General features: G+C 36.3%; 1 protein-coding gene across 11 annotated transcripts in view; it reads left to right on the top strand.

Annotated features, from left to right (window-relative positions):
* LCOR (ligand dependent nuclear receptor corepressor) overlaps positions 1-25089 on the top strand; it is a 137226-nt gene that overhangs the window by 96019 nt on the left and 16118 nt on the right. The window contains exon 8 of one of the 11 annotated variants that reach the window (XM_079899241.1): positions 1339-8092. The exons of the other annotated variants lie outside the window; for them this stretch is intronic. Coding sequence (XP_079755367.1) covers positions 1339-2308 — 970 coding nt within the window. The 3' untranslated portion in view covers positions 2309-8092. Of the gene's footprint in view, positions 1-1338; positions 8093-25089 lie in introns of those variants that run through there. 11 annotated transcript variants of the gene reach the window in all.

Raw genomic sequence — 25089 nt, 5'->3', positions numbered from 1 at the left:
TAAATGCATCCCTTGCTTAAGATTCACTTTAAACTTGGCCACCAGGTCTATGTATTATATTGTTGAAATTGCTGTGTTTGTCCCTCTGCATGGAAAGTAAATGTTTTGATTGTGGTAGTGTTTTCTGGAAGACAAAAGCACCGGCAGTACTGGCCATCTTTTAGCTGAATTGTTATATGGTATTTACTGGTAACGTCAGAGTCCCTGTAGACTTTTGGAGAATATAGCTGGTTTACCATTATTTCTGCAAAGTTCCACTTTTGTGCCTAGTTAATGTAATTATTCCCCTTAGGCATACTTTACCAGTTGCCAGTTTTATCATTGATAATCTTTCTCTATTGTAAAAATGAAAGCCTTATGAATTAACTTTGTGTAAGTAGTTGATTTTTTTAAACATTATTTGAAAGCTGTCCACTTAAAATTTTAAAATTAATGTTTGGTATTTTAAGAAGAAGGGTTTTTTTTAACTAAAGAAAAATGCTAAAAAATTGTTTATATACGTCTGACAATAATTACTTTGAGTAGACTTTAAGGAACAAAGTTTTGGGGGAAATAAAGGGTAGTTTCTTTAAAGCTTGGATTATTTCAAATGGAAAATCAGTGGTACTCATGTATCTGCAACTAATGGTGTTTTAAAATGAAGAAGTGTGGTAAGTTATAATTCGATGGGTATTTTGTTTTGTTTTGATTTGGGGTTTCCCCCCATGGGGCTGGTAGCCATGGTTTTTTTCCCAAGCAAAATAAGAAATGTCATTTGGAATTGTTTGATTTTTTGATAAGAACATCAACTTGTTTGTGGGATAAATGAGCAATTATCTGTGGGTTCCACCAATGTAACTTGTTCCAGTTTTATAGCTGGTTGTCATGAATGTTGAATTATGTTGCATTAAAATAAATTATTTGGCTTACTCTTTTATTACTGTACTTGTTTAGTGGTAACGTCACGTTGGTAACACAATTCTTTGTAGATCTACGGAGACTTGATGATTACTTTGTAATTAATAATTAAGGTGCTATTTTCAGACAGTTGCGCGAAACTTTTTCTCCGAATATTTGTGAACCCAACCAGAGACCAGCTGACAGGTTTAATTTTTCTTTGCCCAAAAGCTCTTGGTTTTTTTTCTTTTTGTTTTTTTGGTTTTTGTTTTTGTTTTTGTTTTTGTGAACAAGTTTAAAACTAACTGCCGAGACCATTTTTTTTAAATTTTAGAGAAAATAAATAAATAACACAAAGTGATGTTACCCAAGCAAGGCCTTCTAATAAAGGAGTGGTCCCCTCACCCATCCCTCCCTACCTGTGCAAGTCCTGCTCACATCAGTTTCCTTCCATCCAATTAGGCGACCTGGGAGACCCAGCCAGTACCGCCCAGACGGACTTCGGAGTGGTGATGGGGTACCTCCAAGAAGCTTACAGGATGGAACCAGGGAAGGTTTTGGACACTCCACATCACTCAAAGTTCCACTGGCTCGATCCCTGCAGATTAGTGAAGAACTACTGAGCAGAAACCAATTGTCCACAGCTGCCAGCCTTGGACCATCTGGATTACAGAATCATGGACAGCACTTAATATTATCCAGGGAAGCCTCTTGGGCAAAACCACATTATGAGTTCAACCTCAGCCGTATGAAGTTCAGGGGAAATGGTGCACTCAACAACATCAGTGACCTTCCTTTTCTTGCAGAAAACTCTGCCTTTCCAAAAATGGCACTTCAAGCAAAACAAGATGGGAAAAAGGATGTGAGCCATTCATCTCCTGTAGATTTAAAGATACCACAAGTTCGAGGAATGGATCTTTCTTGGGAAAATCGCACTGGTGATCAGTACAGCTATAGCTCTTTGGTAATGGGTTCACAAACGGAGAGCGCGCTTAGTAAAAAATTAAGGGCTATTCTTCCAAAACAAAATAGAAAAAGCATGTTAGATGCTGGACCCGATTCTTGGGGCTCAGATGCTGAGCAGTCTACCTCTGGACAGCCATATCCCACATCGGATCAAGAAGGAGATCCTGGCTCCAAGCAGCCTCGGAAGAAAAGAGGGCGTTACAGACAGTACAACAGTGAGATACTGGAGGAAGCAATCTCAGTGGTTATGAGTGGAAAAATGAGTGTTTCCAAAGCTCAGAGTATTTATGGGATTCCCCACAGTACACTGGAGTACAAAGTAAAGGAGAGGCTGGGCACTTTGAAAAACCCTCCAAAGAAAAAGATGAAGTTAATGAGGTCGGAGGGGCCAGATGTTTCTGTAAAGATTGAATTAGATCCCCAGGGAGAGGCAGCACAAAGTGCAAATGAATCAAAAAATGAGTAGGAATACTGTAGAGTGCCAATTACTGTACAAACTGGGTGAGCACTACTGCATTGTTCAGCTGTCATTGCTTGCACCTAACTTCATTTACTGTGACACTTGTTTCTTTGCAGATTTTGCATTGACTTGTGTGTACAGGGGTGAAAGGTGCATTCTGAATGTTGCATATTTTAAAATTTTCGTGTGCAGTATGGCTCGGGATATTGTTTGGCCTTTTGCATGTTTCTCTACAAAAGAGAATTGAGTTACCTCACAGAGAACAGATACATGGAAGTGGACTCCTTGCCTGTAGAGCCTGCATGCTTTTCTTTTTTTTTTCTTAAGTTATATTTGCCTTTATTTAAAAGAAAAGAAAAGAAAAAAGCCCCCTTTTAGAGACCACCTCTGTCATATTGGGAGCTTTATTATTGCAAATTGGAAAGCCATCTTATGAAATTATTCACATTTTTTTCTTCTGAGATTCAACTAATTTAAGGGTTAAACTAAAGAAACTAAGAACAATGAACTTTTGAATTTAAGAAATTTGGCTATTCAATGATAAATAATTATTTGGGTCAATTAACATTTTATGATTTCCTTCTCACTATTAAGTTTACTTAACAAATTAGCAATCTATTTAGTGCTCACCCAGAGGGGGGAAGGAGGTGGAAAATGTGCACACACTACCTTCAAAAATGCTTCAATTACGTTGTAACACTACCTTTGCTGTTACTTCATTTGGGATTTTCTAAGGGTAGAATTTGGTCTCACCAACAAGTGAGGATATAGCCTTATCTCATGGAGGACGAGCTCCGTTCTTACTCAGGAGCAGTCAGGGTACATTACATAAAACAATAGAGGATGCCTCATTTTAGCAAATTAAGTTTCTTTGTATTCTTAAATCCTTTTACAGATTTGATCATGTGCTAACTAACAACTAAATGTCAGTTGCAGCAACTATTTTAAAATATTTAAGATCTGTTTTTTGGGGGATGGGAGAAATAGGGGGGAAATGTGTGTAATTATAATATTGCAAAAGTGGTATCTAGATTTTACAGCCTCAGTAATCTGCTCAAATATCCACATAAGTGAAGAATCCATGTTTGTGGTGAGAGAAAGAACACAACCCCAAGGTAACCTAAAATGATTTAGGTTGCATTTCAGTTCTGACAATAATTCAATGAGAAGTCAAGCTGCTTAGCAATTCTTTTTTAACTAATTCAGATACTAGTACAAGGGGGCAGGGGTTTTTTTTTTAGTTTTATTTGTTGCTTTGAACTCTTTTTTTCTTTTTTTTGGCATCCTACATACTGTCCCCTTCTTAACTTTTTCTGATATTTAGCTGAATTTTATGGTTGTTTAGCACACAGTTCAGGATCTTTCAGATTGTGTTTTGTATAAGCACTCCTTAAAGAACACCTAAGGTTTTTTTTGAGATGGGCTTTTAAAATTACAGTGATACGGTTTGGAACATTTATTTTCTACAACTTTTTTGCAAGAATAACAGGTAAATAAAGCCCATGAAATTTAATTTTGCATTGTGACCAAATTAAAATTACTCTTTGTGCAAAACAAAATCCACCCCACATACACCCTATATTCTAATCTGCTGAGAAAGGTGGTCAGCCCCTTCTAAATGCTTAACCAAAAACAAACAAAAAAATCACTGGAGTTTTTGTGTAAAATAAAATCAAAACTTGGAGCGTTAAATTGAGGTTGATGATTTCTGATGGATACTAACAGTTTGAGAAGTAGGTCCAGATATTCCCAAGGCATAAATTCTTGCCTGGAAACTTTGGAGCAGTTAATTAGGTTAAGGATAGTTTTCCCTCAGCAACCTGTGTGTTCAAAGGTTAGGCACACCATTGCTGTTATTAAAATACACACATTCTTGACATAGCCTGGGCTTGGGTTCCTCTTTTGGTTTGGTTATTTTGTGCAGCAGTTTAATCAGTGGATGACTGAGCCTGTTTCCTCTTAGCTTTCTAGTCTTCTCAACAGAAAAAGCAGTTTGGGTTCAGAGCAGTGTATGACTCTGCAGTATTTTCTAGCCTAGCTGGAAGTTGCAATAAAATACTTAATGAAATGTATGGTTTTCATCTGCAGTTGAAGGAAGTTGTAGAAATTTTGCTGAAAGCAAAGGACTAAGCTTATGAAGGAACACCTCCTTTGTTCCACACTCGATTTGTCACACACAATTAATTGCAGCCATGGTACCTTTTTGCATGATGTTTGGGGGTATTCGGTAGCCCAAGATTGCTGCAAAAAGGTCCTTTGCGCAATTAATTTGTGCTTGTTTTTATCCCCTCAGAAAGGCATCATTAAAGGCCCATTTAAAAATCTGGCCCTAAAAGTTCAACTTTTGTAGAGTTTTACTGTTCAGAGAGGTTTTAATCCTATGTGGTAGTCTCTAAAGTGATGTATGAGTTGAGTTATGTAAATTTTGTCATTGTAGTGTACATGGAGTGATCATTTTACTAACATAAATATTTTCTATGTGTGTTTCAGTGGATGACAATCGAGCAGCAGAAGAATGGTGTGCCTACCCTTTAATGCTGCAGTTTAAATAAGAGAACTTGTATTGTGTCATTTCAGATTGTAGGCTGAGTTGTAAATAGTGAAAATTTGAGTACTTCTATTATTTGTTTTGGTTAGAAAGTGAATTTAAAAAACAAACCAAACTCTAAACTTTCTCAGATTAAAAGTCCTGAGACCTGAAGATTGTAATATTCATGTCTGTGAAGCTTTTAAACATTACACTTGAGATCAGTCATGACTTGATATTCAGGTAACTTTTCTTTTCCAAGAAGCTTTTGAATATTTCCTCCAAAGGTCGGTCGGTCTCTCTCTTTCTTTTTGAGTGTAGATTATTTTAAAGCACTAATTGCATTACACTGGTAACTGCAATATAAAATAGCCATTATTGTTTTGTGAAGCATGGTTGAAATTAGATAGTGGTCCCTTTTAAATTTCATGAGCCTCTCCAAAAAAAAAAAAAAAAAAATTAAAAAAAATACAGAAAGCTGCTGAATATTTCAAAAGATATATATTTTACCTTATTGTAGGTTTTGTAAAGTTAGTTTGTAATATTCAGGTGCACTTTTAATGTTAAATTTTGTGTTCAGAGTTCCATTATACCATGTGTTTCTTGGATGTGGCTCATCACGTGGCTGGCTGTCATGTCAGTCTTGGTGCCGCAGTGATCCCGTAATATTTGGTTTCCCTCTTGATTTGCCACTATTCTGTATTGGCACTTTCAGTGTAGATATTCTAGTTTGGGAACATCCTCCTAAATGTGTAATAGAGATTGGTCTATTCGCATGCTTAATTTCTGCTAATCAGAGTTTTGCATGGCCCAAACAACAGCTGACCATTTTTATGGTATGGGAAAGTATAGTTCACAGCTATCTTTGTCACAAAAGCCTTTTCTCCTTTCATTTTTCAGTAGGCAGATGATGACATTACTCCAACTCTATGATATGACTCAAAATAATATTAGGAGATAATGTATTTAAAATCAACTCCTACATTTTTTTATGAGAGAACATAGATGTAGAGTAGATAAGCTATGGCACTATAAAATCAAAAACACTAATTCCGTGGAAGGATATCTAGTTGGTATTTTTATCATTAGCTTTCTCACTTTTGAAACAGTCATCAAGCTTGACAGTAATGTAGTATATTACTTTTGTTTAGTAGGCTTACAGGTGACTGAACTGTGTTTGTGATGAGCTATACACTTTATTCTGTTCCCCAAATACCGTGAAGGACAAGGTCTCTCTTTCAGGAAAAATAATTTATATTTGTGTATAATACTTTTTAATGTTAAGTTTGTTGTTATTCTGAAGTTTAGATGTTGCTTGATAAACCTTTGCTGCAGCAGATCATGGATATGAGTAAGGCTTTGTGTGATAATAGGGGTCCTTAAGTGAAGTTAATTACTGTTCAGTTCTGGTGAGCAAGCTCAACAAGTGTGAAGTGTGTATTAGCTTTATTTGGTACACTTTTACTTTACAATATTGAAGTGCTTTTAGAACTCTGGTTATCTTATATAAACCATTACCTCAACCACTTGGCATTTCCATTCCCCAACATTTTACCTGAGCTATATATAAGATGAGCTATATGGGATCAGATAGTAAAACAGTAAGGCACAATGAGAAGTTTAGTTCCCAATTTTCTGGAGAGAACTCTAAATTAAACTAAAAATGACTACCTGCAAAGGCCCATATCATAACTACCTTCTGTCATTAGGCAGTACATAGCAGCCTTGGAGCTGCTAGTGAGCTATGTGTTCTCCCCCTGCCCCCAAGTAAGCACATGGTGCGAGGCTGGGTTCTAAGCCTTTGTGAGTCTCTTACATTTCATTGACCCACAATAGTGAAGCTTGGATTCAGTTATTTTTATAAAACAAATTATTGAGGCAGCCCAATGTCAGAACCTGAAATTATTTTGAGTAGTTACAGCAGATATGACAGCTCAGTGTCATTTTCTTAACAGCTATTATCCCTGTAGATTTAATTTTCAAGCTACATATTTTTGCTTTTGAAATTATTCTTTCTTTAACTAAATGCCAGAGGTTGTTTTCATGTGAACCATCCTTTTCTGATATGTATATATTCAGGTTGCTGTCATTGGTGATGGAATATGGCAATAGACTGAATTGTTCCACTTAGTCTTTTATAGGAGACATTAAAATTTACAGGTTAAATTTTGACCTTCATGAAGATATCAAAGATTGTTTTCCTTGTTACCTTTCCATTATAATTAGGTCTTCATTAATACTACGGTCAAGCCAGTGTTATTAAACTTAATGGCTTTAACCAAACAGCCCATTTGGAAACTTTATTAAGCTATATAGGGATTTTTTTTTAATCTAATTGCTTTCAAGCTCTACTGAAAAGGAAAAAAGTATAATCGTGGTACAAGGAATGCAGACCTCCAAAGTCTTCTTAGGTTTTTTTTGGATACATTCTGTCCTTGAGACTTAAGTAGGATTTGTGAACATGGTGACTGAAGGGAAAATAGAGGAAATTCTTTGCATATTCTCTGTCTCTTATTCCCAAATAAACTCCCAGTTGCCTTTTAAAGAAGCAGACATTATCCCTGTAGCTGTGTGCCCTAAGTGTTATGAAGGAGATTGGAGGGGAGGGAGTTGGGAAGTAGGATGGGGAAAGTATGTAGATCAGGAAAAGCTAAAGATTCTGCCCTACAATACTAAAAATGAGTTGCAGGATAGATAACATGGTGAAGTTGGGCCACCTTCATTTGATAGTCAGAAAAATCTTTTAGAGTGTTTGAAAAGTGAGAATAAAGGCAAATTAATATTGGCTTGACAATAAAATATGAGTTAATTCTGCAACTATTAGGAGGGTAATTTTAAGGTTTCCAGTTCATTTATAGCTATATCAATAAAAGCCGAAAAGCAAGCACTTTTAGTTAATGATAAATTTATTGGATGTAGCAAATATTATAATCATAATATTTAATCTTTATTGTTTGAATATGGAATTAAACTCTTTACCCCATCTTGAACTGTCATTGAACAGGCTCAAGATGATCTTTTCAACACTGGAAATGACCCTACACACATACCAAAAAAATCTAAAGCAGTAAGACATATTTGAAGATCCATACCTCTTAGACTTTTTAGATTTGTCTTGGGAAAGAATTTATGAACCTGTAACCAGTATTAGTGCAGTCTTGGGTTCCTTGTTCTGCATAATTGCACCCTTTCTCAGGTATGTCCTGAAAACATAAATTTTAAAATAATCTCTTTAGAGATTAGATTCTCAGTGGATAGTGTGTAAGGGGACTGGGGGAGGGGGGTGGGAGGGTTGGACACAGGACACTGACACAGTAGGGCAGGGATTTTTAACATACAATAGCCAAATAGAATTTCAATCTACAATATTTTTAGCCCCTCAGAATGAGTTGAACAACATCTGTTATTTGGTAAATACCCGGTGCTACACTCCTAAAAGTCTTTTGTTTCATCCAGGTGACTTTGTTTCCTGCTTGGTGGAAGGGTATATAGTAAACTTTACTGTCACTAGGAAAGCACTTGTCTGAAATGTTTAAAGTACTAGAAAAGGGATAATTCAGCACTTTTTCTGTTACAACACTAAAGTCTTAATTTATCTTCAGAGTCTTAGGTACTGTAAGTTTTAGGGTGATTATTTAAAAATATAAAACATACTACATAATATGGGGTCAGATCACATTTATATGAATAATTCTTGTCTTATTTTTTAAAAAGACAATAACATTTTGTACCTTTCAAGCAATTCCAAGTGATTGCCTCATTTTCCCCATTTCATTAAGCATTTCAGGCTAAGAATTTGGAATTTGAGAGGAGGTGAGGGGGAAGTTCCCCAAAATGAAAAATTGTGTCAGACAGTTTTAGAAAAATAAATCACTAGGAAAATGGGTAGGGATTCTCTCTCCCTTTAAGTCTTCAGGGAATGAGCAGTATTTAGAATCTTTGGCTGAAATTCAGGCCTTTTTACTGTGTAAATTTTTAATATTAATTCACTGACATGCTTTTTACATCAGAGGACTGAAAATGGATCTTAATGTTTTTAAGTTGTGGAAGGGTATATTTCTAAAATGAAGGGGGGGATAATTAACTAGGTTAGTATACCAGCATTAGTAAGTTTAAGGAATTTTAGTATGTAATAGCAAAGTGTTTGATTAAAAGTCTAATCCTATATTGCTAGTCAAAATTATAGTTACATTCTGATCTAGGAAAGATATAGTCATTGGATATTGATATGCTGTGCTGTCAGAAAACCAGACTAAGATAGAAACCTTTATCTGACTCCCACATGTTGCTTGTTCTGATGGGATGTATACTTTACAGCAGCTTGTTGCTGCTTTGAGAAGAAACATATAAACTATACATTCGGAGTGTTTGCGTATAATTCTTTATAACCTCCACTTTAAACTGTCAAACATTGGTATTTTATCAGTCCACACTGTTAAATATAGCTAATGTTCTTAGGAATCCAACTTGTACACACTGTTTAAAAACCCTCAGGGACAGTTTACACACTATTCTCACTCAATTCAGGTACTTTGATGCTATTCTTAAACCTAACAGTGACTTGTATTTTTCTGTTTTGCTTTTATTTTGACGTGCTGGTAGCACATCCTTGATGAATGTCAACTTAAAAACTCAGTTCAGGTATCCAGGTATAACTCAGCCAAACAGATTTTAAAGCTGCATATAACTCTCCAGCACACGGTGCCTCACACTCTTATAGTGGCATTCTATATATTCAGTTATTACTACTGAGCAGATAATATGGGGGTTCCTGTTAACAGTGTATTTAAAAAGACAAAATGTGCATAAATGTATAGCCAGCACATGCAACACATACACATACACAGTTAAACTATATATTTTTAAATGCCACTAATAGCCAGCACAATTAAACGACATTCCTTGCTGCTTCTGTAAGCTATAACAGATGCAGTTCTTCCTCAATGTGGCTCTTGCTTCTTCACCATACTACTACTAAATTCAAGCACTGGTCCTTGGGTGTCTGACCTCTACATTCTAGTTTATGCAATGTCTTTAGAGAATTCTGTGCACTGGCCACTGTGATGGAACCGTTGGGCCAGGAGTGCTCTGATTTTATTAGTAGTGATTCTGCCAAAGTTGGTGTTGTAACATGAGTATGTAAATGTCAAAAAAATTAGCAGAGGTCTAGGACTACATATCAGCAGACAATTCTGTCAGTATATTTTGTAGCCTAGAAGTCCTCAATGACAAGTTTCTTCTGATGTGAAGTTCTAATTCCAGTGTTTTAGCCCTTTGCATCTCTAATGTTAAGACTTGTCTGTTAGAGGTCTTTATTCTTTAAAACTCCTTTTGTTTTCTGCAGTACTGTCTGTGGTTAACAAAATAGATTATTCCTCTGCTTTAGTATTTGATATCTTACATCTAAAAGGAATTCTCCATATATAAAACCCATAGCCTTTGAAGATACGGAAAATGGCATCTTTCAGATTTCTAGAAGTTCAAGTGTCATGCAACAAAACAGGAACCCCCTTTACTCTTATGGACCTCATTTCAATATACTGTTTACAGTTTGACGGAATTGTATAATTTAATATTTCTCTTGTACTGTAGTTTATATTTATTTACAGATTTTTTTTGTACTGTGTGATTTGAACTTTTTGTTCCTTGCTATGATCAACATTTATGTAGTAGAGCACTTATGATCACAATTTAAGTTTTTTGGTTTGATTGCACTACATTAATTTTTTAATGCAGTTCTGATTTTTGACTGGACTAAAAATAAGCTGTGTCTTAATGTATGTGATGAGTACTTAAAATTTTAATCCATGTGGTCCCCTTTTTTTTGCATTCTATGTCAAACGCGCTAGTTCTTTCGTGCATGTGTAAGATTTAATGGTTCCATTGTATTATTTGACCATGACATTTTGGAGAAACATTCCCAGCTGTAATGTTGTGTATGGTAGTTCTCACTGGATGCTAGACTTTTCAAAACCACTATTCTTCTAATAAATTTTGTTGTGAAAACTGTTTTAAAAGCTTGGTTTCTACTTCTTAAGATTATGATGCTTTTTTTACAAATCCACAAAAGGGGTAAGATTTCAACGTGCACTGTAAATGCACTTGGTAATCAAAGCTTGTAATCTTTTGTGATAAATTATTTCCAGATGAAATCCCTTAGATAACTAGAAGTTGATGCTTCAAAACTGTGCTTCAGTATTTGGATTCGGTACTGCCTTGTAACCCTGTCTCTCTACTAATTTGATACTCCCCCTACCTCAGCTTTCTTCATTGGATTATTCACTTTAAATATTATCAGCTAAACAAGATACATTCACGTTTTCATAATACCTGCTTGCTGAACTTAATTTTTCATAATTTTCTTAGAATAAAACTTTATTCTGGGATTACTTGCCAAAAAGAATAATGATTTACTCATTTTTGTTTGCTCTTGAGGCAGAAGTGTGAAAGCGCTGTCAATTCAATTAAGGTTATTATAGTAATTCAGATTCTTGGGAGAATGCTGGTATTTCCTTTTACCAGACAAATAACAGCATATATGTTGCTCAACATTTATATTGTGGGTTTTAGAAACGGGGTGTAAAAAAAGTTTTGTATTACAAAGTGATTTCTGTTGTAAAGTGGTTAGGAAGGAACAACTGATAAAGTTGTTAAAGTTGATAAACAACTGATAAAAACAGCTTTACAGTGATAAAGATCAGAAATGATAAGCAAAATGTTTTAGAAAGCTCCTTTTTCAAGCTCATGATATTCATGTAATATAGGTTGGTTGAAGTGATTTGCAGTCATTTCTAATGGAATTTTGTATTTTTTAATGATGTTATTGTTGGTAGTTGGTCTAGATTATCTTTCAGTTAATTTTTTTGGTCTCATTTCTTTGGCTGCCTAGCTAACACTTTGTGCCTTTTGGCCTGATGTTTATAAAATCGGAAATCTTGCTGGTACTACAGGCTTGTTTCCTTGCTTCACTTGTTCCCCTTACTCAGTTATGCCATGTGTCTATAGAACATTTTTATAGAAACCTAATTATTATTTCTTTGTATAAAGCTATAACTACGTGTTTCTTGTCATTATCCATTTTAGACTGGTGGCCAGGTCAGTTGTAGTAGGATTATAATCTAGCATCTCATCAGTGAATTTATTTTAGTGATCCTATCTTCATGTTGATACTTAGCTCTTCAGTTATGACCTGATTTTTAAAAAGGACTTATTTCTTCTAATCCAAAATTTTCTTCTCTGATTCTGCTGATACTTTGGAATTAATTCAGGAACTCTTGGGAATCAGGGAAACTGCATAAGGGAAATGGAGTGGAAAAAATGGAAAATGGTATCTGCTTTCTGAGTTGTGGAGTTGTTATTTTTTCCTCAAGGACTGTGAACTCCTCTCACCAGACACTTGTATTCAAATGTAAAAACATACACCCGAGTCATATGTTGTTAGATTTTGTAGCTGATATGAGTGAAAACCTTTTTTTAACAAAGTATTTATTTATTAAGTAACATTAAGAGATAACTGTTCTTGTATTCAGAGTATCCACTTTATCATTATTTGCTTCCAAATGGTAAGCATTTTAACACAGAATTTTAGTCATCATATTCACCTTATAAGTTGTTGGACTTTTTGCTGTTTAGGGGGAAGTGGTTAGTGTACCAAACTGCATTTACAAGTGGAGTAGACAGGCTTGTTTTCAGAGGTTAGTGGAAAAGAAATGTTCTCAGAACATTTTAAAAGATTGATAGGTATATAATGAATAGTTTAAGTCATGATTTGGTTGGAGTTCAGCGTGGAAGTAAGCAAAAGTATATCAAAATTCATAAGTATGAAATCTTATTGAGCCTGGAGCTTTTTATAGGCGTGTAAGAATACTGTTGTTTATTGACTGGTAGTTTTAAAATGTTCATTGTACTTTTCTTGCCCACTTTTATTTGATCAGCAGTTTGGAGTGATAAGGGATTATTTGGTAATATAAATTTCTTGCAACTTGGTGTACTAGAAAGATCACTTGTTTTTTTCGTCTGTAAAGTGAGCGTTGTCCTGAATGCCTTGTAGGCCCCATTTCAACTCTGCGTCTGTTAAAAATGCAACTGTCTATTTAAATGTGTGACAAATACACCAATTATATCTGTTCAAACATTGAGAAATACAGTAGCAACCCTTTATTAAATAATAAGTTCTTATAAACCTTAGGTCTTTGCAGCATTTTCTAAAGGAAAATGATGCCTTTTATTTAAAGCAGATCCATTTTGTTAAGTTTTTGTTATGAATTGTATGAATGTGACAGTGCTTTTGCAAAAATTAGATTGAGCAGTTACTTTTTCTGATTAATTTTAAAGTATGTTATTCATAGTTTCTGTTCTGATTGTGTGCAGGCTAGTTCTGCTTTGAATGTTAGAGCACAGAGAGTTCTGGGGATCATTGGATATACTCAATGAAAATCAATCTTTTAACAATACAGATGCCTGGGTCAGTTTATAAGAGTGAGGCTTGAACATGTTATATATTTTCAAATTGTAACAGGTTTTTTTGTTTTGTTTGCATTTTTAAAGTTTGTTTATTCAACAGATCTCTTTCTAATTGTGTCAAAAGACATAAAATTTACAGACTTAAAGGTTTTTAAGTGTATGGTTTAGTAGTGTTAAGTATATTCACATTGTTGTGACCATAGTGGGTTTATTAACCCACTGATTAAACACTGTTGGTCCCATCCTAATCTTTCATTTTTAAAATGAAAAATAAGGAACTTGGGGTCTTTAAGGGACTTGCCCGCCCTCCTCACATAATGAGTTGCCCTTAATACTCATGATTCCAAACCATTATACTTATCTTTATACTTATACCACTTTGGCACTCTTGACTCAGCTTAGAATGAGGGATTTAATCTAATATTTTTCTTTTAGATTCACTTTTAACTAATTAAATCTTAGCTGTTAATTAAATCAACTAATTTTATTCTTGAATAAACTTACATTGCTTTTTAGGAAGAGAATTAAATCTGTATTTAATTATGAAATTCCCACTAAAGAAATTACATTTGAGGCATTTAAAACTTCATTGTTAAATAGAAATCAGTATTATTGACTCAGTACTGGAAGAGGTGAATAGGTAGGGCATAGAGAGAAGAGTAGAGAATATCCCAAGTTTAAGAGATAGAATTTGATGGGCCTGGCTTAAAATCCCAGCCCTTCTACTTTCTTAGTACATGATCTTGGACAAGTTATTGAACCTTTCTGAGCCTTAGTTTTCTTATGTGTGAAAGGGGTTTATGCGACCCACCTCATAGATTTGCTGTGAGGCTTAAATGAGATTCTGTATGTAAAATACTTAGCACTATGCCAGGCTCTTTGCAAGTGCTCAATAAATGAAAACTAGGAGTGAAAGCACCTGGCAGGAGTTAATTTAGTATGAGAGGTAAGGAGAGTGAGAAAATCCCATTGAAAGTTGTGGAGGAAGCTGTTTATATTGATTAGAACTTGGAAAGTGAGGCAGATGAGTTTATATTAGACTGGGATATTGGTGGGCAGCCAATCTTGTTTTAACTGTAAAATGAGAGATGGAGAAATGTTGGAACTATAATTGAAACCTGGAATGCTGCTTTTCTGATTTCTTGGTCCTGTTTGAGAGGAATATTATCAAAATTATCAGTCATTCTTTATTTCTTTTCAAAGATTAAGTGGAATAAAAGTTGTTTGGAAAGTAGAAGAATTTATAGAATTTATTTTCCTTTCCACTGTATAGAATTTTTTGTATTTTCAAGGTTGAAATTTTACATGCTTCGAATCTGTAGATTTTTCTTTTTATGTGGTGGTAGTTTGTATAACACAATGTAAGATCTAGGTGGGGATGTGTGTGTGCTTATGTGTTTGATCATCAAACCTTTAGTTTTCCAGTGAAAGAATCTGGGGACTCTACTGCCTGTTTAATGAGATTCTAATTACGCTCTTACCAAATGGGAGTTCTGTGCATTTCAAACAGATAAATCAGATCATAGCTAGCACAGTTTAGAGGTGTTCATTTCAGCGTCTATTAAAATGACTTGAGACATTTTTCCCAGGAAAACCTAGTAGTATAATTTTAGCTAGATAGAGATGGACTAAGAAGAAAATAACGAGGGTAGCAGACTCTCGTGAGATGCCAGGAATTGGTGAGTCTGTGTAGACCAGCTCTGCAAACTTAATCAGCCAGTTATATCTTACTAGTAAGTTATAAGATCAGTTCAGGGGGTTCTAACCAACATTTTAAAAAGAAATTAAAAAGAAAAAAGAATCAGAGTACATAGCATATAATACGGATAAATATTTTGTTGAATCTTATGTGTTGTCATACACATACAAACTAGGATGTGATGTGTGTACTGAGTTACTTTGTAAGAAGTATTTCTTGTTTTTGGTTGCAGTCAGAAATTCTAATGGCTTCTGAAAGCCATTATGTAAACCATACCTTTTCATACTTGTTTTTTTGGTGCCAGCAACCTCCTGTGTGCTTACAGTTCGGAGCCTACACTCTTACTGTCTGACCTTCAAAATGCCCTTCCTTTCCCTGCCTCCTTGATTTGGATTCATTTTCTTTGAAAGCTTTTTCTTTTCCCTTCTGATTATGTGTCAAAATGTTACCTCTGCCCTTTTCAGTTCCCTTGAAAAGTGTCTTGGGAAAATTATTTTCACTACATAGTAATTTATTTGGTTAGTTTATTCATCACTTACTTATGCCTGAGATGTACTAAGCCCCAGTTTTTAGGCAGTGAAGCTACCACGTTAAAAAGGCCAAAGTCCTGGACCTATAGAAAGGTTTACAATCCAATGGAGGGGGTAGCCACGTCAGCTGTTACCGTGCAGCATAAGCGCTATTTATAAAAGATAGACGCAAACCATGAGAGTATAGTGAGAAAGAAAGAACACGGCCCACAGGGAGAAGGTGCTAAAAGAGGATGGACTGTGAGCAGTGGGAAATTGACTGAAATTTTATGCAGAAAAAGTGACGAGATCATATTTGGGCTCTAGGAAGATGGCAGTTCTGGGTAATGTGCAGCAAACTGTAAAGTGACAGGGAGCTTAGAATATAGTGTTCTCCAAGGGAAGTCGAATCAGTATAGGTGAACTGGATAGTATATTGGAAGCAAGAGAAGTGGTGAAACTAAGGATAAGGATTGAGGTAGAGTAAGTACCTAAGTTGAGTATTTGTGCCTGTGTGTGTACGTATGCTTATACATTTGCTTATATTTTGTCTTCCAATATTCCCAAATAAACCTCAAATATACAGATGATTCTGCTTAGTGTTCCCCTCACTCCAGTACATCTCCAACAGTAGCCTTGAGTGTTTTCCAGAGAGAGGTGGGATAAGGGATGGTTATAAAAGGACCGTTAATTCCAAGAGCACCCCAGAGAGAATGGTAGACATAAAAATAGTTTTCTTACTGTACTTTAAATTCTAAAGTATATATACCTCCTCTAACATTCATGAGGTGAACACGTGAGAAATAACGTTAAATCTTGTATAAATTACCTTAGGAATCATTTTAAATTTTAAGTCCTTTTACATTTTACAAAGTGGTCTAGGTCCTTTAAATAATTAGTTAATACAATACTTAGGAGTGCTGTCATTGTGTCAATTTTAAGTGATTTATTATATGACAACAAAAGTAGAATTTGCCACTTTTAAGGATTATGGCACAGATTTGTATGGTTTCAAGAGTGGAGATTTAGAACCTTAAGAGAACGTGAGAAAAGGTATAGAAGATCCCATAAAAATCACAAAAGACTCAGGACACTATTAGGTAACTGCTTATTTGGATATTTATGTAATCTGCTAGTTTCCCCTCTTCCTTTCACCCAAAAAGAAACTAGGAATATATGTCAAAAAGCATACCACTTTATTTCTTGAGAAGGAAAAACATTTGTGTTGCAGAGATCTGTCATGTGAACTCTTAAATGTTCTTTTGGTTTCTGTTTGTTTGTGTCAGCTCCCCGTGCCTCCTTTAGGTCTCCATCTGCATACACAGTGCCCTGCAAAGTGGTAGTATGGGTTTTTGAGGTTATCATTATTATCGTCATTATTATTACTACAAAAGAAATATATTCCTCTTGTAGTGGAAATCTTGTGTGGACTGACTCCTGTCAGTTGCACTCCAGGGAAACTGTGCACAGTCCTTGGCCACTGCTGGGCCTTGACAAATGTTTCTTTCCCTTTACCCCCTTGAAGAGAGCATCATGATATGGTACATTTTCTCTCACTTGGGGAAATGAGCGCCTCTATATCCTGCCTAAACAGTGGTATTTTTTTAGTCTATCATCGTCCTGGTCATTTAAAGGGAATTGAAGAGCAATCTCCCCCAAAGAACAATATAGATTTTAAACCCCTACTTGACAGATACAAAAACAAAAAAGGAAATAGACTAGACTCACTGACTTGTCATGAGCTCTCATGTATCCTGACCTAAAATGTCAGCTATGCCTTTAAGATCAGATGGCTCTTTAATCTGGTTTCAGTAATTCAGTGAGTCTAGGTCTAGGGACAGACACTTCTGCAGTTTCAAATCAACCATGAGCAGAGGTCTGTCCTCTTTGTCTGAAATTACTGTAGTATTTTCTAAAGTGTATTGCAAAGTGTTTTCTAAGAATTCTTAGTTATAATACTCATTAGATAAATAATTTAGATTTGTGTTCTCATCAAATCAGTATTTAGTTATATCATTTAGGGATATTTCTTCCCCCACTTCCAGGAACTGTCATCTTTAAACTTTACACCATCCAGTCCAAAATCCCCTTTCACTGCCTCTGAACCCTCCCTCCTCTTGTTTACATTAATTAACACCAAATGTAATGTAATATGGTCGTGCATGCATAGTCTTACCTGGGATGATAGAAGCAAAAATCAGTTTGATAGAGGGAAAAAATTTTTTTCAGAAGTAAATAGTTTGACAGAAGTGTCTGTTTTGTGAGCCTATTACATTCCTAGAGAGGAGATGGAAACATTGGACTGTTGTGTTTAATGACCCCTTGCTCTGACTTCTGACTCACCAAGTAACTTTCTGATTATATTTCGGCTTCCCAGGTACCTTTGCTATAGGGTGAAAATGCGTTAAAGAGTGAACATAAGGATCTCCTTGATAATTATATTTTTTATTGTAATTTAATAAATTTGACAATCTAGCTAAACTTACGAGAAACAGAAGATACAATATACAAGCCTTAAACTGATTCTATCATATTTAGATCTACTCTAAATAATAGCCTTTTATTAAACCATGAGGTACAGAAAAGCTAGCAAATTATGGCTTCATGTCCAGCAAGCACCCTCTGAAGCACTTCTCCTTTCCCCCAGTTTACAGTATTAATTCATAATTTTTTGAACCTTTTTTCTGCCCTGTTTTTACTGAACTTAGTTAAGAACACAGTAAACTTAGAAAGCTATCACAAAGGGATTGCATGTCTTTTGTTTTTTTTTTTTTTTTTGCGGTACGTGGGCCTCTCACTGTCGTGGCCTCTCCCATTGCGGAGCACAGGCTCTGGACACGCAGGCTCAGCGGCCATGGCTCACGGGCCCAGCCGCTCCGCGGCATGTGGGATCCTCCCGGACCAGGGCACGAATCCGTGTCCCCTGCATCACCAGGTGGACTCTCAACCACTGCGCCACCAGGGAAGCCCATGTCTTTTGTTTTAAAGAAGTAGTTCTCAACTCTTCTTCCACTCCACACCTAAGCAAGATGCCATGTTGCCATCAGCAAGAGTGGCTCACTGAGGACTCTTACAGGGTGAAGAGTTACAGGTACATCTTGGGTTTGGAACCCACCCCCATCTCACCATCACCCACAATTCTGATCTCTCCTTAACCCCAACTTTGAAATCTTTTTCTGTCTAAATCCATCTAAATTCTATCTAAATCCAAATTTAGATAATTAGCTTTTCAGCCACCTGGGAATCAGGTGTTAAGCTGTCTGATTTTAAGAGGCCACTTTCTATTCTGTGATCTTAAGAACTTTATTTCTCACTTTTCTATGTCACATTTGCCTACCCTTTTACTGTTTCTCCTAGTTCAGTTCTAGGGAAAGAAAACTTGATTGTTCAGTACTTTACACATACAACTATACATGGCCTTTTAGACAGTGAAGAAAAACCTCCATACCCCATGCTTGTCTTCTCCACTACACACACACCCACAGTTTTGTCACAGCCCTTAGAGTATTCCTGTATCCAGGTATGAAAGATACAGAGATGTGAAATAGCCAAGGGTAGATGCATTTCCCAGTGAAGAGTGAGGACTTGTCAGCAGACTTATCCAGACCCTTGAACATACTTATATTTTCTGTGCTTAAAGGACCAGAAGTAAGGAATTAGGGAACATAATTTCAGATTATTATCTGGCAAAAATTACAACTCTTACTGCCTTTAAGCAGGGCAAACAATGCATTTTTATGTTTTCCTGTATTTAAAGAGAATCAAGCTAAATTAATTTATAACTCTTAACTATTTGGTCCACTCTGTCTAAAGTATTGTCTCAAGCTTTCTCTCCCCTTCTGTTTTCCTGGGATTATCTTTCCCTCCTTCTAAGATTAGCTCTCATCCAAACATCATTCACTCTCTCTGTTGATCTTTTTCAGTCAAAAAGAATATATTTTGGTCATCAATGATGTTGCATTGATGATTGGTAGTTACAGAGCAGATACTGAGAGACTACCTGAATCCATCCGTCCCACATTCTAGACTCTTAAAAAATTGTCATTTCAGCTCTCTACCACATCTCTTTTCTATTTGATCTCTTACCCTAAGAGAACATAGGCATTGACCATCCACCATTTATATTAACCACAGGAATGTTTTCCTTTGGAGATTTAAGTATTTCGGCGGTATTGACAAAGTAGGCGAGTTCAGCTATGTCTAACCTCTGATCTAGAAAAACATCATTGAGTAAATCATTAAAGATAGGGTTGTGAAACAACACATCATTCTTAAACTGTGCCTTTCAAAGTTTTTTATGAATATTATCTTATCCTTTTACCACACCCTTAAGAATTAGGCATTGAATTGGGGATAGAAAGACAAATCGGTCAAGGTCACATAGGCCACTTTTCACCAAGGAGAGAAACAGAACTAATCCAGGTAGTTTCCTTCTTCTGTAGCCCTTCCTCCCATTTACCAGTCCCTAAGCTTTTACTGCTCTTCAGTGGTGGTGGTGAAGTATTTCTGACTGATAAACAATTGACTTTAACTATTAGAGAGTGTCCTGTTACTGAGCGGAAGAAACGTGAACTCAAACAAGTGATTTCAAAATCTGTGATGAATTACCGTTCTTGTAAAAATCTAATATAGTCAGATGTGATGCCAACTATAACCACTGAACTAAAAATAAAACATAGTGCTTCTCAGGTCGAGTTGACCTAAGTGTGGTCTGTAGGAGTGAGTAGTCTGTAGGACAGAAGCTCACCCCTCTTTGGTTTCCCTACTTACTGTCTGAGAGTAAATCAGGACAAATGTTGTATTTAGGCTCTATTAAAGGCCTAAGGCTATGGGAAGAATTGAATAACTAGAAGCCAAAGAAAGACCAGCTGTTTAAAACTCAGGCAAAGCTGGCTAGCACCCATTTTCTTAAAACATGAAAAAAGAGTAATAGAATGAAACTTTAAAAAGGTTGATGTTAATTTTTGAAATTAAGTAGTTGAATGATACGAAATTAAAATTCATCTAAACATAGGTCTTACTGATAAAACTTCCAGAGAAAATCAAATAAGGTAGGAAGCTGGGTAATTTAGAAGCACAGTCAAAAGTAATTTTATTACTATAGTTATAAAGTTAGCTATTATAACAGGGCCCATTTAATGATACTTGGACAAAGGTTAGTATTAATGTGAAGGTTCTCATATTCAAGTGAAGCTACTAGTGGGCTCATACCTGTGTGTCCAGTTGCCTACCAGATATCTCAGATTCAGCATCTTATAAAAATTCCAACTCAATGTGTACAGAACTCTTCAGATACATATACCCCAACAATCACCAGCTGCCAGCTTCGTTGCCTGTGTTCCTATCTCAGTAAATGGTGCTACCTAGGAAGAAAATCCAAGAAGCAAACTCAGGAAGCATCATTGATGCTCCCTTTCCCTCCCCCTCTTTTTTGCTAAGAGGAAACAGAAAAACATGAAATGTGGCCCCTACCTACACTCAAGTAGCTTACATCTACTTGGAAAGCTAAGACAAACACAAGACAAATTAAGTCAGTAAAAGATACAAATTATAGGGTATATATACAAAACCCCTGATCATTGCCAAAGAATTTTACAAGCCACTATAGCTTAGGATTTCAGGAAATGATATAGTCACTCCAGGTTGATAGCTTTGAGGTGGCCAAGGATGTAACTGATAAAGAGCACCCTACTGCTTGCTCTGGTGACCTGTGGTTCACCAGTTCATTGTCCCTGATCCTTTTTACCGGGAAAATACACACAAAACGACCCTTTGTTGATTTCTCTTTCTCTCAAGCAAGGTTGCCATTTTCAGTTTTTTTTTTTTTCATTTTCAGTTTTAATCTTTTCATCTCCCGAGCTTCCCCAAACCACTGCTATAAACGCGTTTTAAGGCTGGTGTAGTCTGTGTCCACCTCTGTGATGCTGTTTTTCAGCCTCCAAATGCTGTACTGCATTGTTCCAGGTTAGAGTTCAGCGGTACTAACAATGTTTCTTCCGTATGCCTTAGTTGTGAAGACACCACTTCCCCTTGCCATGATGCTGTGAAATAGACAATACCTACTGGTGGTTGGTTGACTGTTTTGTCCTTGGGGACTAGCCATATTGTCACAATCATTGCTTCAGAGCTGATGGCATGGCCCTTTGGAAGGCCTTACATTAGTTTGGGGGTGACTAAAATATTCAATCACTATTAAATTATTGAAACATGTGGGACAGCAGCAAATCCAAGTTTCATAACCATAAAGGAAGTTAGGTATCATCCAAGGATTAATCATTATTCAGTTTTTTACTCTCTGTGAGCATCGCTTTAGAAGAAAGTGCTTCCTCAGTTTTTCTTCAGAGCTCTCTGTACTTTTATTGGGCACACACCTTGATTTCATGAATCTCAAGACGCGTTGTTAACTTCAGACACCAAAGCCTGCTTCCAGAGCACAGCCATGGCTTCACAGCCATGAAGCAGTGTCCAGACATTTTCACATGAGTGCACTTCTTGAATTGGGGAGAACCATTTATTTCTCTCTTTAGTCTTTTCTACAATAAGATGCCATGACATTTCTTAATCCTTCCCATAGATCTTTGTCAACCTTTTTTCTCTTTTCCTGTATTGCTAAAATATACATAGAGTGTATTTGATGCATTGAAAAGGCAGTAATATCTCACTTATTTGTAGCCACCTGTCTCAGAAATATCAGGAACACATCCAAGAACCAAAAACAGAAATAAAGGGCTCTGAGCAGTTGAAGTTGTTGTCAGAAGATCCATGTGGTTTACTCATAAAACTCTTCCCCAAGCCTTCATTCAGAGCTTGTTTACTTTCACTTAAAGTACCAGTCTAGCACTTGAGATTTGGCTTCTCAGCTAGTGAGCAAAAGCACTCAGCTAAAGGTAAAAGTGGGACTCCTAAACACAGCTGCTATTTGGAGGCCAATAAGAAGAAAGATATTTAATAAAATGCAGACAGATTTTTAATAAAATGCAGACTGCCACTGTGACTTCTTTGTGTTTAGGCAGTAGATTTACTTAATTGAGTAGCCCCCAAAACTATCAATATATTTCAGTTCAGTATAATAAAAATAATAGCCAAGCTTCAATAATAGTGTACATGGTAATGACTCTGAGTCATTAAGAAAGAATAAATTGTGTTCAGAGGAGGATATAATTTTTTTAAAACTTCCATCAAAAATACTTAAATTTTTAAATGTTTGGTACTTGAAGGGTAAACTTTCATTATCTAGAAAATCCTCTTTGGGGGATTGTAAAAAGTATTAATATACATTCCTGGTCTCTGAGTTATTGAAGCATGTTTAATGGGATTGGCTGACAGTAATGGTAACCAGTATTTGTGTAAACTTTGTAGGTTTTCTTTTGTAGCAATCCTAAGTGGTAGATGGGACAGGTGCTCCACCAAGACCCAAAATAGTTCAGTGTTTTGGCCAAGGTCACACAACTAGTAAAGGATAGACTACTCTCTACTGTCTCCCAGTACTATATCCTGTGACACATATTATGTTGTTAGTAACACGTGATGGACATGGACACAAGGGACCTCCTGGAAGGGGTCCCTTCAGCAGGGACCTCCTGACTTCCCCGTGAGCTACAAAGTCTGCAGCTGTAGGAGGAGTTTGTTAAGTTCCCATGTATATCTCATTGACTCCGAGAATTGGAAATGACTTTGCAGTCACTCACCCAAGAGTGTCACTGGTGTCTCCCCCGCTCTAAAGGAAGGGAGGAACTTCTTCCTGTTGACCTTCCAGATATTTCCTTTCTAAAACTTTTTACCGAAGGACAGTATACAGACAGAAAAATATACGTATCATAAGTATCCTGTTCAGTGAGGTTTTTTTCCAGTTGCTCTTGGTCTTTCCGTCTCTTTGTTAGATGTTGGCCCCATAGCCAGCATGTACATGTTCAGCGTACCCGCGCATCTGTTATAATGCTTCTATAATCATCTTTTTTCTTGGTTTATTCACAATTCAGTGATCAGTGAGGTGTAGGCATTTTCTAAGACATTTCTAGTTTTTCTAATCTGTAGTCTAGACCTTTTCAGATACCCATGGCATCACTAAAGAAAACTGCTCTCTTGCTAGTTGTGAAAATAAAAACACAGTGTAACCTTTTTTCTTGCAAAACAGTTTAAATAACAGATTGGATTAATAGTTTCTTGGTGTTATTTTGTTTTGTATTTAGACATGTTTCAGCGTTATTCACCACTTGGTCTTAAAAATCTGCATGAGTCGGGAACAGAGAAAGTAAAATTGAGCGCCTGCTCTTTTGTGCTTTATGTAAGCTAATATCTCACAGCAATCCTTTGAAATATTGATACTCAGTTCCAGCTTACAGATAAGGAAACCAAGGTTCAGAGAGGTTAAGTAATTTGCCTGAGATCCTATAGCTAGTAAATGTCAGAGCTACAAGAAGAACACAGGTTTTTCATATTCCACAATCTGTGCTCTTTCCACTAAAACCACACGGCTTCAGAGGCCAGAAGAGGGTAGGGAGGGAGGAGGCCGATGTAGGCTGTCTAGGGTACACCTTCCTGTAGAGGCACTTCATGACTGGGAGATAAAGTCAAAGATTGAAGAAAAAATAATTAGCTGGAAGATATTATCAAACAGCATCTGTTCAGCACACATTTATTAAGCTGCCCTTGGTACTTTGCCGTGTTGCATGAAGAGTCAGATAATAGTCTTCTAAGGAATTAGGCGGGAGAGAGAGAGAGGGAGAGATTGAGAGGTTGTATAAAGCTCCAGAAAACTGGGACACACCAACTGCGTGGGCTTAGTAAAAATCCCGACGTCCAGAAATACAAATCAGCTCTTGAAAACACTTGGCTGTCTAGGCAGAAATTGCCCTTAGCCTGTCCTCAATCTAGTATCATCCTTTTTCTGCCTTCCCCACTATCCTGATTAAACTCTAAGAGTTGTCCTAGATAATTTACGGAAATGGTTGAAAAGTGTTCTTGAACGTAGAATTGGCTTCCTGTGCATTACTGTAAATGTTTATTGAAGGTCTAGGAGAAGGTGGGGCTTGAGAAGCGACAATACTACTATCTTGCATTGACAGGGCCTTATGGTTTGCAATGTAATTTCACATCTATGTCCTCATTTAGAGGCTAGGAGTTAGGAATTGCTTGTCATTCATCTTTCAGTGTATCCAAAATGTGAAATTATTGCTCTCTATTCCTCCATGCCCCAAAGGGTTAGGAGGATTCCTGCATCACTGTTTGTAGAATTATAGAGTCCAGCCAATTGGTCAAGCTGAGAAACCATTTAAAACTGTAATTTCTCTAAGTATTGCTAAACCAAGACTTGTAATACAGTGTGTCTGAATTTTTTTCGGTGTTGTGGATCTATGAGCCAGTGATTATTTAACAGGAATACTCGGGCCTAAAACGAAAGTGTATGTTGACCAACTGAAGTTAATAATGTGGCCAAAATTTTAATTTTTGAAGAAAAATTTATTTTCAATGATATTTCTTCTCTATAAGATAAAAATTATTGGTGAATAATCACTTTAAAAGTATGAAAGTTGGGCTTCCCTGGTGGCACAGTGGTTCAGAGTCCGCCTGCCGATGCAGGGGACACGGG

Source organism: Stenella coeruleoalba, assembly GCF_951394435.1.
Source record: "Stenella coeruleoalba genome assembly, chromosome: 16".
NCBI classification, from domain to species: domain Eukaryota; kingdom Metazoa; phylum Chordata; class Mammalia; order Artiodactyla; family Delphinidae; genus Stenella; species Stenella coeruleoalba.
This window is presented reverse-complemented; position numbering and strand designations above follow the sequence as displayed.